A 14,501-nucleotide genomic window follows, 5' to 3' on the forward strand; every position below is an offset into this window, starting at 1 on the left:
TTCAACTTTGCCACCTTAGAATTTGTCTGCTCTTGAGAGGCGGAGGATTGACTGCTCGATGCCTTCAGCTTTTTTACTTCCTCCTCTAAAAATGTGAGCATCTGGCACATGGCTAGACTCTCTACCCAATACTGTGAATAACCAGGAAAACGTAAGCGCTGAGCGAAGATAAATTATGAAGAACAAACACAACACTTACCCCAGTCGACATCTGGGTATGGATGTCCGCGAGCGCCCCCGGAGGTATCATCGCTGCACGGCTCGGGCGTCAGCCCAGATCTATGCGAGCAGCCCCTAGATAATTATTTGGCGCTCGGGGGCTTGGGATTCAGCACTTGCCGACTCACACCATTCTTCAGTTGGCAGATGGAGAACCTCCATTATATGGCGCTGGTTGCTCGGGGCTGACTAGGTAGAGGTCGCTCGTTCGGACGGCCGAGACAAGGACGTCGGACAGATGCCAGATTTTTTGACCTTTAATGGTGGTGGCATGAAGGCCATTGGTGGCGCGCAGACAGTCCCTTGCGATAGACTGGACAATGATGGCATCCGATCAAACAATGTGGGGGCAGCAATCTCTTCAACGGGAGTGGGGGTCGAAGTTTCAACCCATTCGGCAGACTGCACCACCGATGATGCGGAGCAGGATGAGTGCTCCGCCCAGTGCCTCTTATGCCTAATCAGCAGCTCTCCTGAGGAGGTCGAGCCCGATGCCCCCTCAACTTGAACAATTGGATGCCGTCCGGAGGAAGGTGGTGATCCACCAGCTACTCCACCACTCACCAAGACTAGAACCGCTTCACTCTCATCTTGGGGGTCTTCCTGAGAGCCGACTGGCTGCAGGCCGCGACTCTCCAACTTCTCCACAGCTGTCGCATTGATGGCGACATCCGCAAGCTTAGCCTTGTCGGCCAGACGCGCATGTAGCATGACTTCGGCTACAAAAGAGGAAGAAAAATCAATTAGAATCAAAGGAATGAGTAAAGAAGTTGCATACCTAGGCTGAACGGAAGCTAGGTGCAGATCAGACTCAAACTGAAATGTAGAGGACACCCTCTAACAACAACTTGTGAATGTCATACTTCTAACCGGCCAACACTGAAGCTGCGTTGAGGTAGTCCGATCGGCTCTTGAACTATTTCAAGGGAGGCTGACTCGCAACTTCGAGCTGCAGTGGGTCAGGAAGTTTGGTCGCTCGGGAAGGCGTACAAAAAAGAAGTATTCCCTCCAATTCTTGTTGGAGGTCGGCATTTTATCAAAGAAAACTAAGCTCACTCGGGCTTGGAAAAGAAAAGTCCCTGGCTTGGACAATTTTGGATAATAAAAATAGTAAAAAATTCAGGGAGTGAGAAGAATGTTGTGTAGGCGGAATAGAACAACTACCCCACACAGCAGCCGAAAGGAGTTTGACACTAATTGATGAAGGGAGATGCGAAAGTATTTGCAAACGACGGGAAATAAGGGATGAATAGGAAATCGCAGATCGGCTGTAAACTAATCCCTAAAGAAGGTAAGACAGCCAAGCTGCGGAGAAGGAGAATAAAGAACAATTTTGTTTCCAGAAGGAAACTCAAACGCGGTGATCAAACTCTTAGCATCGCTGGCATCAAATCTAGACTCAGTAGAGGTGTACCAGAGCCCAGGGACGCCGATAGGCAGCTGTGAGGAACTCACCATCACAAAAAAACACAAAGGCTGTGAAAGGATGCAAGGGGAAGGAAGACTACTGAAATATCGCCGGAACATAGAAAGAAACGTCGAAAAACTCGAAGACGGGTGCGATTAGAAGGAAGCTTATTCGAAAAAGGTCGCCGGAGGAGCAGGAAAGGAGGAACATTGCCGGAGCACAGACTGAGTTATCACCGAAGAGCTTGAAGATGAAGATGTAGAGGAGGCGATGCACACGGGCTTATAAGCCTCGGGGCCGGCCGACCGGAGCCGTCCGATCTAGGTTGCGAAAATCAAGGCAGAGATCAAGCCATTGAATTTGAAGCACCAAACATCACATCGCCAGCGGATATCTGCCTGTCACATTAAGCCTGTGGCGGCAACGGGCAGGACACATGGTGCCTCTCCACGAGCCGGTATTTAATGAGGGCAATTAAGGAGGCATGGGATCACACTCAGCCATTATGAGCTGGGATTTGCACGGTCTCCCAGAAATATGGCTAACGTAAGCCCGGATCGCGCTTACCCAAAGATGCCCAAGAAAAGATTTCAATGTATGGATGTTCATTGTGCTGATTTGCTTAAGGGAGCAGACCTATGGCCGAACGATAATCTTCAACAGGTCGACCAACATAGATCGGTCACATAGTCGATCGTTGGGCCACGTTAGTTTGATCAGAAACCAAGGAGTGTCGAAATCGATCGGATGGAAAAATTTACAGACAATTTTGTCCAATTAGTCGGACTTGCAATCTCCTTCGATTAGACTTGAGGGGGAGGTATGTGATGCAGTGATAAGGAGGGGCCCCACCCCCAGAGGATAGTGGCCACGGTGAGGTCAAAGTCAAGGCGGTCAATAGATTAGCGAGCATGTCTCGACCGAGGGGAGAAGGTCCTCGTATGATCCCGCCTTCAACACGGGGAGGTGTCAAACGACCGACGCTCAATAGATTAGGGGACGCCTGACGGAGGAGGAGACGATGTGCAGAAGTCGGGCCGAGCGGCTACCCCGCTCGGCTAGGCAGCAGGACTCGACATTGGCAGAGAGAAACTTCGGTCATGTGGCTATCCCACTCGGTCAGGCAGTAGGACTTGACATTGGCAGAGCGGTACTTCGGTCGAGTGGATGTGACACAAGCATAGGGGAGTTTTGGCCGAATGGACGAGACACAAGAGTAGCAGAGTTACGGCTGAGCGGACTAGACACAGGAGCAGCAAGGCTCTGGCCGAGCGGCCAACCCGCTTGGCCAAGGAGCATACTCCCTCTATTATCCATTGACATCCTTTTGGGGTTCGTGCCCCTGACATTGAGCATGGACAACCAGAAGATCGTACGACGGAAACTTCCACTATCACTTCAAAGATATGCTCGACTTGTTAAGGTACTGTGTCAGGGGCACTTTACTGACAAGTCTTTTCAGGGAAAGCTTTGGGAAGCGTGCTCGTCTTGGGGAGTATGCATGCGCACTACAGGATCTCTTTATAAAGGGGGGGGGTCCAAGCATCGGAGGAGATACACAATACACGATAGACACTGTTCTTGCTACTATTCATTCTTGTTGTTCCACCTTCTACTTCATCGCCGGTGATTGATTTGAGCATCGGAGGGCCAACGCCGGGAACCCCCTCCCTGGCTCGGCACTGACGTAATTTGTGTTGCAGGTCGGAGCGGAGTCTACAGGCGATCAGCGGGAGCGCCACATCCCCGACTTTCTATCTCATCGACTTTCGGACAGGATCAATCTCATTTCCTGATCCTTTGCTTGTGTACCAAACAAATCTATTGAAGGTCATTGTCCATGTGCAATAACTCCTTCAAATTGCTAATCTCTTCATTCAATTGGTTTATTTCTTCTCTTACTGATGGTAGGATAGAAGAAGATGTACCAGCGACTCTACAATTTCTACTCAAAAAACCCAATCCAAATATTCTTCCCCTTTTAGTCCACCATTCGTCTCGAGACATAGATTCATATTATTACCAACAGAAGGTTCAGATACGTCATTATCATCACTAGCACCTGAACTTTTCTATGTTAGCTCATCATATCTAATTCTCTATTGTCATAAGGAAAATTAAAATAAATTTATAATAACAATATAATAGAAACACATATAATCTTGATTAGATATATAAGATTATGAAACTATATAGGATTTAAATTAAGAACATTCATATTAACATTGAATAAGTTAAAATTTATTGGAAAATAATTCATTGGAAATCAAATAATCTAGAAATTAATGAAAATAAATTTTGAAGAGATTGACCTAATGAATTCATCTTACTACTTTGTTAAGGTATATTCAATATTATATATTCAAATTAACATTGATAATTTCCATTAAATAATTGTAAGATTTGAAATTACAAATCTTAATTGCTCTAGCACTCTCCCCGCTCCATGTTTTATCTTTTTTTTTAAAAAAAAAAAGGATATGCACGTAAAACTATCTATGAATAATGACTTGGTCTTCATTTTCTTGGCCTAAAAAAACTATTACAAATAATGAAATAGTCTGAATTAGATTCAAAAATTAGTGTTTGAAAAAAATTATCAATCTTTGTTTATGTTCATTGATATTGATCAAGCCTCCCGCATACGTCGTAGACAAATCTTTTAAATTATAAGTTTGATTTATTTTATTAAGTTGACTCATGATTTCCTCATATTCTCAAAAATTTACAATCTCACTAATTTGACTTTTTTTTCCATTCGTCTTCGCATGATTTAGTGTATATAAGATATGATCATCTCATTTTTTTTCTTAAAAATCTTCCTTATTTCCAACTCTTCAATCTTATTCCAAGTGAATGTTGGTTGCAATGAAAACAAGCAAGTGATTATATTCACTTTAATTTCATATATAAAGTGATTAGGATAGCTTATCTTAAACTCGTTTCATCGTAACTCTTTTGTTTGATCTGGAGTGTTTGTATAAGTCATTGATTCCCTTCCCCAATGGTTATTCACTATTCTATTAAGCTCATGAATAACATATACAAAATTAATAAATCTATCGTGAAGTTACAAATAAACAATGTTAAATAAATAAGATAGTTAAAAAAATAAAATATGGATAATGAATAATAATAATCTATGTAAAATTTTAATCTTTAGTACTTACAAATTTCTATAAGGGGATATCGACTCTCGGCAATCTTCCCTCTCAACAACTGAGTGTCGCATCGAAGGGACTGGCAAAGGTACTAGAAAAGGCATTTGTTGAGTGTTGAGAATGGGAATGTCCTGCAACGGAGCAGGGGATAAGGGATTGGGATTGCGAAGGTGCTGAAGTAGACTGTGATGGTGACAAGTGTGATCTTTGATCAATATTTTATCAATGGTCGTCACATTGATGCTATCAACCATAATTGTTTGAATAAAGTAAATAAAAATTACATGTTCACCGGATACATAAAAATTATGAAAAAGCTTACTATATTTAAATACACATGACAAGATACTAATATGCCATTTCTAATCTCTAATCTCTATAATGATCTATAGAAAAAGAGATCGTGTATTAATAAATAGATTTGTAAATTTACAAATTAAAACTAAATTTATTCTCATAGCTAAAAAAAATTATTATCACATATGAAGATAAAATATAATATTTTTGTTATATTAAAATAATAAAATTTATCCATTATCAAAATAACTATCAATGAATAACTATTGTTGTAGATATACCTAATAGGTAAACATCGATGAGTGTCTCCAACTATTTTAAGTCAACGACAAATAATGACTTGCACAAATAGCATTATGAAGTCAGCAATCAAATATAATGATGCACAAACAAATATTTTTGATAAACTAAATGAATATCAAAAAAATATGCATATTGGAAGAAAAAAAAAGTTTATGGATGTAGTAACAAGGAATTAATTGAAGTATGCAAGTTTTCCCCGTATCATCTTAATAACCTCGCTTACAAACTCGATCAACGTAGCGAGTGGGCATCCCGTCTACTATGTGAAGGCCACTAAAACAATCAATTTCCAAAATTCAGGAATTTCTTAATCTTACATCCACTTTCTATTCCCATTTCCAGAGCCTAACAGTATTTTCCAATCATCAAATTGGATCTAATCACAATGAACGGCCTCCTAGTAGTACAAGGACTCCATGATCAGAACTCTATCTACTTCACTGCTTCGGCTCCCTTTAGTTTATTGGGATATCAGTTTGACCATTTGATTAAATAGTTTGTTCGTTCCATTTTGTCGATGTATCTCGGATCCCAAAAGTGGTAGGCCTTCTATTTTGGGATTTTTCTATTTTAAATTTTGTCTATGTTCGATTATAGTGACTTTTATAGTTGCTTGAGATTGTAAAAATTAAGATAAAGAAAAAAATTAATCATATTATTGGATTTTAAAATTGATACAGAATATAAGGTCTTATATAATTAAGTTAAGAAATCTTAAATTCTATAAAAAAAAAAAAGTTCAAATTACCATAAAAGCTATAAACAAATAAATATATAATCTAACATCCCCCTCAAACTCACGATGCTACAGCTAGAAGTATTCAGAGTTTGTCAGATAAGAAACGAAAACGTGAAGCAGAATATGCCTTGGTAACATATCAGCAATCTGTAATTTTGAAAGAACAAAAGACAATGTGATGGTGCAAATCTGAAGATGGTGACGAGTAATGTGACAATCAATTTTAATATGTTTCGTCCGCTCATGAAAAACTGAATTACGTATAATTTGAATAGTACTCTGATTATCACAATATAACGGAGTAGGTTGATGAAGATAGACACTCATATCCGCAAGCAACCAACGTAACCAAACTATCTTATAAGTAGTTGAGGTCATAACACGATACTCAGTTTCTGTAGAAGATCTAGAAATAACATCTTGCTTTTTACTCTTCGAAGAAATGAGGGAATCACCAAGAAAAATACAGAAGCTAGTAATAGATTTACGATTCATAGGATCACCAGCCCAATCCACATCAGAGTATGCACGCAGCTCAAGAGATGAAGTAGAAGGAAATAAAAGACTTTGAAATTGAGTACCCTGAAGATACTTGAGAATACGAAGAACAGCAACCCAATGAACTGTAGTTGGTGCAGCGATAAATTGACTAACCACATGAATAGCATATACAATATCTAGATGAGTCACGGTGAAATAAACCAAGCTTCCAACAATAGTTCTGTATAAATTAGGATCCGACAAAGGTGAGCCATCAGATGGAGAATATCGAGCATTAGTCTCAATAGAAGTATCAACAACTCTATTATCAGTAAGATGAGCACACTCAAACAGATTAGATATATACTTTGACTGAGATAAAAGATAACCGTTCGGGGAATAAGCAACCTCAATGCCCAAAAAGTAGCGTAGTATACCCAAGTCTTTTATAGCAAAACAATGAGCCAACTCAGACTTCAAAGAAGTAATTCCATCAAAATCATCACCAGTAATAATCATGTCATCAACATATAATGATAAAATAATATGTCCTGCACTCATACATCTGGCAAACAATGTTGAATCATGATTACTAGGATGAAAACCAAATGAAGTAATCACTATAGAGAACTTTTCAAACCAAACACGAGGTGCTTATTTGAGACCATAAAGCGCTTTACGAAGCCTATAAATTTCACCAGGTTTGTGTGAAATACCAGGAGGAGGTGTCATATAAACTTTTTCATAAAGATCACCATTTAGAAATACATTCTTGACATTCATCTGAGATATTCTCCATCGACAAACAGAAGCAACATCAATCAGAGTACAAATAATTGTCATTTTTGCAACAGGAGCAAATATTTCTTCATAATCCATGCCATAATCCTGAGAATAACCTTAGCAACAAGACAAGCTTTGTATCATTCGATAGATCCATTAGATTTAGTTTTGATCTTATATATCCAAAGAGAACCAATAGTATATTTTCTTGGTGGCAATGAAACCAAATCCCATGTATGACTCTGATGCAAAGAAGTTAGTTCCTCAGCCATAACACTTTGCCAAAGTGAGTTACAAACAACTTCTCTATAGAATTCAGACTCAGAAAGACATTAAATAGATGCAACAAATGAAGCAAAAGAACGAGAATAACAAGAGTAATCAAAATATGGTAGTTTAGTAGACTTATGAACACGAGTGGATTGACGACGATGGAGAGAAGGATCATCTGCAACCTCAGGAGATAATTGGGTAGTGGCAGAAGGAGAAACATGCGAAGTGGATATCTCGAGAACCAAAGTACCAGATTCAGTTGAACTACCAGTAGGATTTGTGGGTGAATCTTCCTCAGTATCAGTATTGAAAGGATCAATGCAAAGTAGATCTAACTTTGTCATATTATGCGAACTAGCCGGAATAAAAAAGAATGGAATATGTTCAAGAAACACAACATGACGAGAGACATACAATTTTTGACTAACGGGATTAAAGCAACGATATCCTTTTTGACTAACACCATAACCTAGAAAGACACAAAAGAGCAGACCGAGAGGCTAACTTATTACGCTCTGCATGTAGACGAAGGACAAAGTAAGTACAACCAAAAACACGCAAAGAGGAATAGACAGGAGCATACCCATATAATTTTTCAAAAGGTGACAAACCTGAATTTTGTGAGGTTGGAATTCTATTAATGACATAAGCAGCAGTAAGGATTGCTTCCCCTTAAAGGCACTAGGAACATTGATAGATAATAAAAATGAACGAGTTGTTTCAACAAGATGTCTATGTTTCCATTCAATCACGCCATTTTGTTCAAGAGTATCTGTACACGAGGTTTGATGAATAGTACCATCAGAAGCAAGTAAATATGAAAATTAATTCGAAGTGTATTCACCCCCCAAATCACAACGAAAATACTTTATGACACTAGAATGTTGAGTTTTCACAAGAGTTCTAAAGCTATTGAAAATTGTAAGATAATCAGACCTGTGTTTCATAAGATAGACCCAAGCGTAGCGAGTGCAATCATCAATAAATGAAACATAATACCTTGACCCTCCTTTTGTAGGAATAGGAGAGGGCCCCCATACATCAGAATAGATAAAATCAAATGGAGCAGAAGAAAAAAAAAGACTTTTAGAAAATGGTAAGGCAGAAAATTTGGCCAGTTTACAACCAGTACAATCAGAAATATTATAACTTTTTAAAGGTCCTAATGCTCCTATAGAAGCTAAAAACTGCAAACAAGGTACTGAAACATGACCTAAGCAAGAGTGCCACAAATAAAAATCAGAAGATGAACAACTTAGATAAAAAGACGATAAATCTACACTCGAAGCTACAACTTCTGGTAATTTGAGTTGATCTAAAACATAGAGTCCTCCTTGCTTATGACATGTCTCAATCAGCCTATGAGATTGCGGGTCCTCAACATAACAATTGGATGAAGAAAAAGAGACTAGGTATCCAGACTCACATAATTGACTAACAGAAATAAGATTTAAAGTAAGACTCAGAATATAATAAATATTAGTAAGAGATAAAGAAGATGTAACAATTGAACCAACACCTACTAATGACATAGGAGTACCATCAGCAGTCACAATAGATATAGATAAACTGAGAGAAAAAGAAATAAAAGATTACAAATTGGATGACATATGATGGGAGGCACCAGAGTCTAGAATCCATAAGGATGAAGATATACTTGAAATACCAGACGACGACAAAGCTATATGAGAGGAAGCTGACATGGCAGAGGGCTGTGAACCAAAGAACTGTTGGAACTTCTCAAACATATATCAATCAGATTTTCATGAAGCATCTGCACGATCAGGCATGATGATAGAATGAATAATTCTCAGAATAACCAAACTGTAAGGATACACCTTTGTATGTTCCGCAAAAACTGATGTCAGGATGCCCCATGACCACATAAAAGGATGTCAAATGTAGAAATCAGTAGCACAAGACGTCAGTGTCAAAATCAGAAGAAAAGGACATCAGTGCTGAAATCGGCAACATAGGACTTCGGCACCGAAATCAGTAGAAAAGAGTGTCGGCGTCGAAATTGACAACATAGGACGTCGTTGCTGAAATCGGCAGAAAATAGCGTCGGCACCAAAATCGATAGAAAATAATATCGACGCCAAAATCGATAGAAAATAAATGTCGGCACCGAAATCAACAGCAGTAGGATAGAAAATAGATATCAGCGCCAAAATCAATAGTAACAGTAAGAGACGACAGCGACAACAGGAAGCAATAACAAGGGATAGTAGAAAAAAAATTAGGTCAGGGAAGGAGAACCACTTTGATACCATGTAGAAATTAAGAGAAGGAAAAAACTAACCATATTATTGGATCTTAAAATTGATACAGAGTATAAGGTCTTATATAGTTAAGTTAAGAAACCCTAAACTCTAAAAAAAAAAAAGGAAAAAGTCTAAATTGCCCTAAAAATTATAAACAAATAAATATATAATCTAACAGAGATAATAACTTTCTCTGAACTTTGTTATTTCCCTCAATTCAAAGTCTAAACGACAAGTTTCTCTATATTCATCTCCTTCTATTTATGTTTCAGGTAGTGTTTGAAGTCTTTTCAATCGGAAGATAACTTCTCAATTATAGCTGCTACTTGAAATGCTTCACTCAGCACCATAACTTCCGAGTAAATCTCATGTAAGATCATCTGAAACTCCTTGACTCAGTTGATCACTTTTTTGAAATTAACCATTTTGTAATTCAGGAATCAATCAATAATGAACTTATTTACTCCTACATCCTTTGCTTTATACTTATTATCCAGATACCTCCACAACTTCGGCGTATAATGAGTCAGTAAAATAATTGAGGATGTAGTTTCATTATAAAAATTCAGAATGATTCCATGCTTCCACTACACTGATAATCTAGACATCAATAGCATTCTCAGTATGTATGCTTGAGAGGTTTCTCTTTTGAACCGAGCTAAATTGCTAGGTTTAGCATCATGAAATAGAACATTTTGAGCCGTCACTGCTTAAAGTTTACCTTGATGAATTTCTCTATCTTTTCACTATTGTCTTTTCTCTATGATTAATTAGAATATCTTCAATAGAGATTAAGGGGACTTTCCTAAGTTGAGTATGTTGTATCTTAATTATTTTCGTGGCCATCGTAATAGAATCGATTCCGTTTTAAAATTATTAGATAATTTTTTATCGGAGATAGAGAGAAATTTACCAAATTGAAATTACAAAATTTCTGTGCGGAGTTGGTAATCTCAAATTGACAACGGAAGCTCTGCTGTTTTATTGGCGATGCCAAGTGGGTATATGTCGATCGGGAAGCAATGTGTCTACAAATGGGTGCGTATGTGTCAGCGTGAGGGAGAAGGAGAAGAGGTGTTGGTCGAATGTCACGACCCACCTAATCTCAAATCGGTTCTTGATCCACCGCCACCGCAACAACAACACGTCTACCCCGCCGCTCAACTTAGACGCGATCACATTCGCACGCCGAGTCCGAGTCAAACCCAAGAGAGAGGGAGTCAAAGGGCGAGCGATGAGTCACGCGTTAATGGCCACTATAAATTAGCCACGGAAGCATCGAGATTGCAGCAAGCAAATTTTAGTAGAGGAAGAAGAGGCCGTCGATAGCAGAGCAGTACGGAGATGGCGAAATCAGCGACGTCGTTGTCCCTCGCCGGGCTCATCTTGGTGGCCGCCAACCTCCTGCTCGCCGTATCGGCAGCAACGACTCACACCGTCGGCGGCAACTCCGGGTGGACCATTCCTTTCGGAGCCAATAACTACACCGCTTGGGCTTCCAACCAGAACTTCGCCGTCGGCGATACCTTAGGTAACTACGAACACGTCAGTGTGTGATCATCTGCTGGATCGATCGTAATAATATACTAACAATTTAATTTGTTCTTGATTCAGTTTTTAATTTTGCGAGCGGGATACACGACGTGATCCAAGTGCCGTGGGCGAGCTTCAACTCCTGCTCCACGGCCAATCAGATCGGCTCGACCTTTAGCAACAGCCCCGCCAGGTTGCCCATCACCACCGCCGGGATGCACTACTACATCTGCGGGTTCACCGGCCACTGCGACGCTGGCCAGAGGCTGGCTATCACCGTCCCCGCCTCCTCCTCCTCTGCCTCCCCTCCCACCGCCGCCGCTACGGCTCCTACCGCTCCGGCACCCGGTGGCAGCAGCAGCACTGTGCCATCGGGTCCCAGCCCTGGTGGTCAAGTGCCCGGTTCGGGCGCGATTTCAGTTCCATCGATGGCGTTCGTCGCCCTGTCATCCCTGTTGGCCTCCCAATTCTTGTTCTACATATGATCGTAGCTTTCGGATTGTAGAAGTGTTGCTTTCAGAGTCACGATTAATTTTCTTCCTTGTTAGAGATGAGATACGTTGATGCTTGTTGGTACACACAATAATATATAATATAGTGGATGAATTCGATTGAAATGGACTTTACATTTATCTGGTTGATTAGTTTCAAACATCTTATGATACTCCTTATTACAGATTTACTTTTGACTAGAAATTTCAACAGAGGAGCCGTTGATTTACAAAGCCAGTGGAGTGAAGTTATCGTGGGTCAGATAATGATTTACGTCTCTAAATTAGAATCCTAATTAACAAGTGGAATCTTTGTCCGTCATTAGCATGACCCTTCGTAGTTGTGTCCTAGGTGCAACCCTTGGTGTGGATATATGGCGAGTGGTTGCCTATGATCACAACTCCGTGTCGTGGTGGATAGAATTTTTTACAAATGACTTATAAGTGACCGGGCATTACAAGCTATAGAATGATCTTGCTGTTATGATCCACTGAGATCCAGGTTTTCATCATGTGGATTCATCCCTCCTCCCAAATACCAAGCTTAACTTAATCGTAGTTTCGGATTGTAGAAGTGTTGTTTTCAGAGTGACAATTGGATTTCTTCCTTGTTAGAGATGAGATAGGCTGATGCTTGTTGGTACACACAATAATATATAATATAGTGAATGAATTCGATTGAAATGGACTTTACATTCACTACAACAACAATTTTTTCTTAGCAAATAGGTCATTGTAAAAATTTACAATGGAAAAATAGAAATTCATCCCCAAATTTGTAATGGATAAAATCGTAAATCAATAACTAAAATGGTTTTCAAATATAGATATTATCCTAACTCGTTTTAGCATGCAAAACTTCAAGAAAGTTTTTCTACCTTTTCGACATGGAGTACCCTTATCTAAAGAGATGTCTCCTAAGACATCAAAAGAGATAGATGAAATGAAGGCAGTTCCTTATTTTGTTGGAAGTCTAATGTATGCGACGCTATGTACAAGACCGGATATCTGTTTTACCGTGAGCATGGTTAGCAGATATTAAAGTAACCTAAGACAAGAACATTAGACTGCCGTAAAACATATATTAAAGTACCTAAGAAGGACTAGAGATTATATGCTGGTTTACCAGGCAGATGACTTGCTCCCTGTGGATTACACGGATTCGGATTTCCAATCAGATAGGGACAATAGTAAGTCAACGTTGGGGTTTTGTGTTTACTTTAGGAAGTGAAGCTATAACAATGGAGGAATGTTAAGCAGAAATGCATTTCAGACTCCATCATAGAAGCTGAGTATGTGGCAGCCTCTGAGGCAGCCATAGAAGTTGTATGACTCAGAAACTTCATGATGGACTTAGATATACTTTCTGATTTGCCCAAAATTATTACAGTGTATTGTGATAATAAGTGGTGCAGTAGCAAACACGAAGGAACCACGAGCCCATAAGACAAGTAAACACATAGAGCGCAAGTACCACCCAATATGAGACATCGTATAATGAGGAGAAGTTGTTGATGCCTAAATTACATCAGCAGATAACCAGGATCTTTTCACTAAGACCCCCTTAAGGCAAGAGCTTTTAATGGGCATGATGAGGGGATGGGAATCAGATGTATGCAACATAGCTTTTTAATATAAGTGGGAGATTGTTAGAGTGTATACTAAAAGTCTAACTTTTTGTAAACAATTATTTTGAAATAAGAATCACATTGATCAAATGTCTACATTTATGCTAAGTGTAGTTGTCTGTTTAATTTATATTGTAGATGACATGGTGTGAGGAGACAAACAGAAGTTCATGTTATCAGTTCCTTATAAATTATAAACAGTTGCTCACAACCAAGATGGAATGAGACAAACCATTGGAGTGGTTGTAGTGTAATTAGGTATTAGTTTATCTTGACTAATAAATTAACTAGTACACTATGAGTGTATTGAGCAGGACCATTTGAGATAGTTATTTTTATACTGACTATATAAAAGAACAAAACTTCTTTTATTATGGAAGTGTGTACTCTTAATCATGATATAATAACAAGCACATATATTTAATATTTATTTCTTTAATTTATCAAAGGGTGTGATTTAGCTCGTTAAATCAATAGGCCCGATAAGTTGGGAAATGATATTATTTATATGGTGTGTTGTTGATTATAGAATGAAACTGTTTCCGAGTAATATAAGTTGATGATGCCCCTTTGAGGAGTTCATAAGGATTGTCATGTAAACCCTGTAGGTTGACTTACTCCGACATAACAATAAGGTTGAGTGGTACTACTCTTGAAATTAGATATTAATTAAGTGAGTTGTTAGTAACTCATTTAATTAGTGGACATTCAATATCTTAAACACAGGGAGACTAACATACTCATAATAAGAAGGAGCCCATATTGTAATATGAGATTGGTGCGGTAGTGTAATAATAACTCTTTAGTGGTATGAGTTATTATTGATGAACTTGAGTTGGGTGTTCGGGGCGAACACGGGAAGCTCAAGCTCATCGGGAGACCAAAGTCAATTCCTCCTCCAGGTCCCTATTGTAGCCTCTTA

General features: G+C 39.1%; 2 protein-coding genes across 2 annotated transcripts in view; both read left to right on the forward strand.

Annotated features, from left to right (window-relative positions):
• The window catches only part of LOC122006195 (mavicyanin-like), a 28,073-nt gene extending 15,981 nt beyond the window's left edge, over positions 1-12,092 (forward strand). The window contains exon 3 of the mRNA XM_042561603.1: positions 11,940-12,092. The gene's annotated coding sequence lies outside the window, so the exon portion shown is untranslated. The remainder of the gene's footprint in view (positions 1-11,939) is intronic.
• On the forward strand, positions 11,222-12,092 carry LOC122006193 (mavicyanin-like). Its single transcript, XM_042561601.1, has 2 exons — positions 11,222-11,458; positions 11,542-12,092. The coding sequence occupies exons 1-2, from the start codon at positions 11,272-11,274 to the stop codon at positions 11,943-11,945; spliced, it is 591 nt and encodes a 196-aa protein (XP_042417535.1). The 5' UTR covers positions 11,222-11,271; the 3' UTR covers positions 11,946-12,092.
• Positions 12,093-14,501: the final 2,409 nt, after the last annotated feature.

Source organism: Zingiber officinale, chromosome 7B (assembly GCF_018446385.1).
Source record: "Zingiber officinale cultivar Zhangliang chromosome 7B, Zo_v1.1, whole genome shotgun sequence".
Lineage (NCBI taxonomy): Eukaryota > Viridiplantae > Streptophyta > Magnoliopsida > Zingiberales > Zingiberaceae > Zingiber > Zingiber officinale.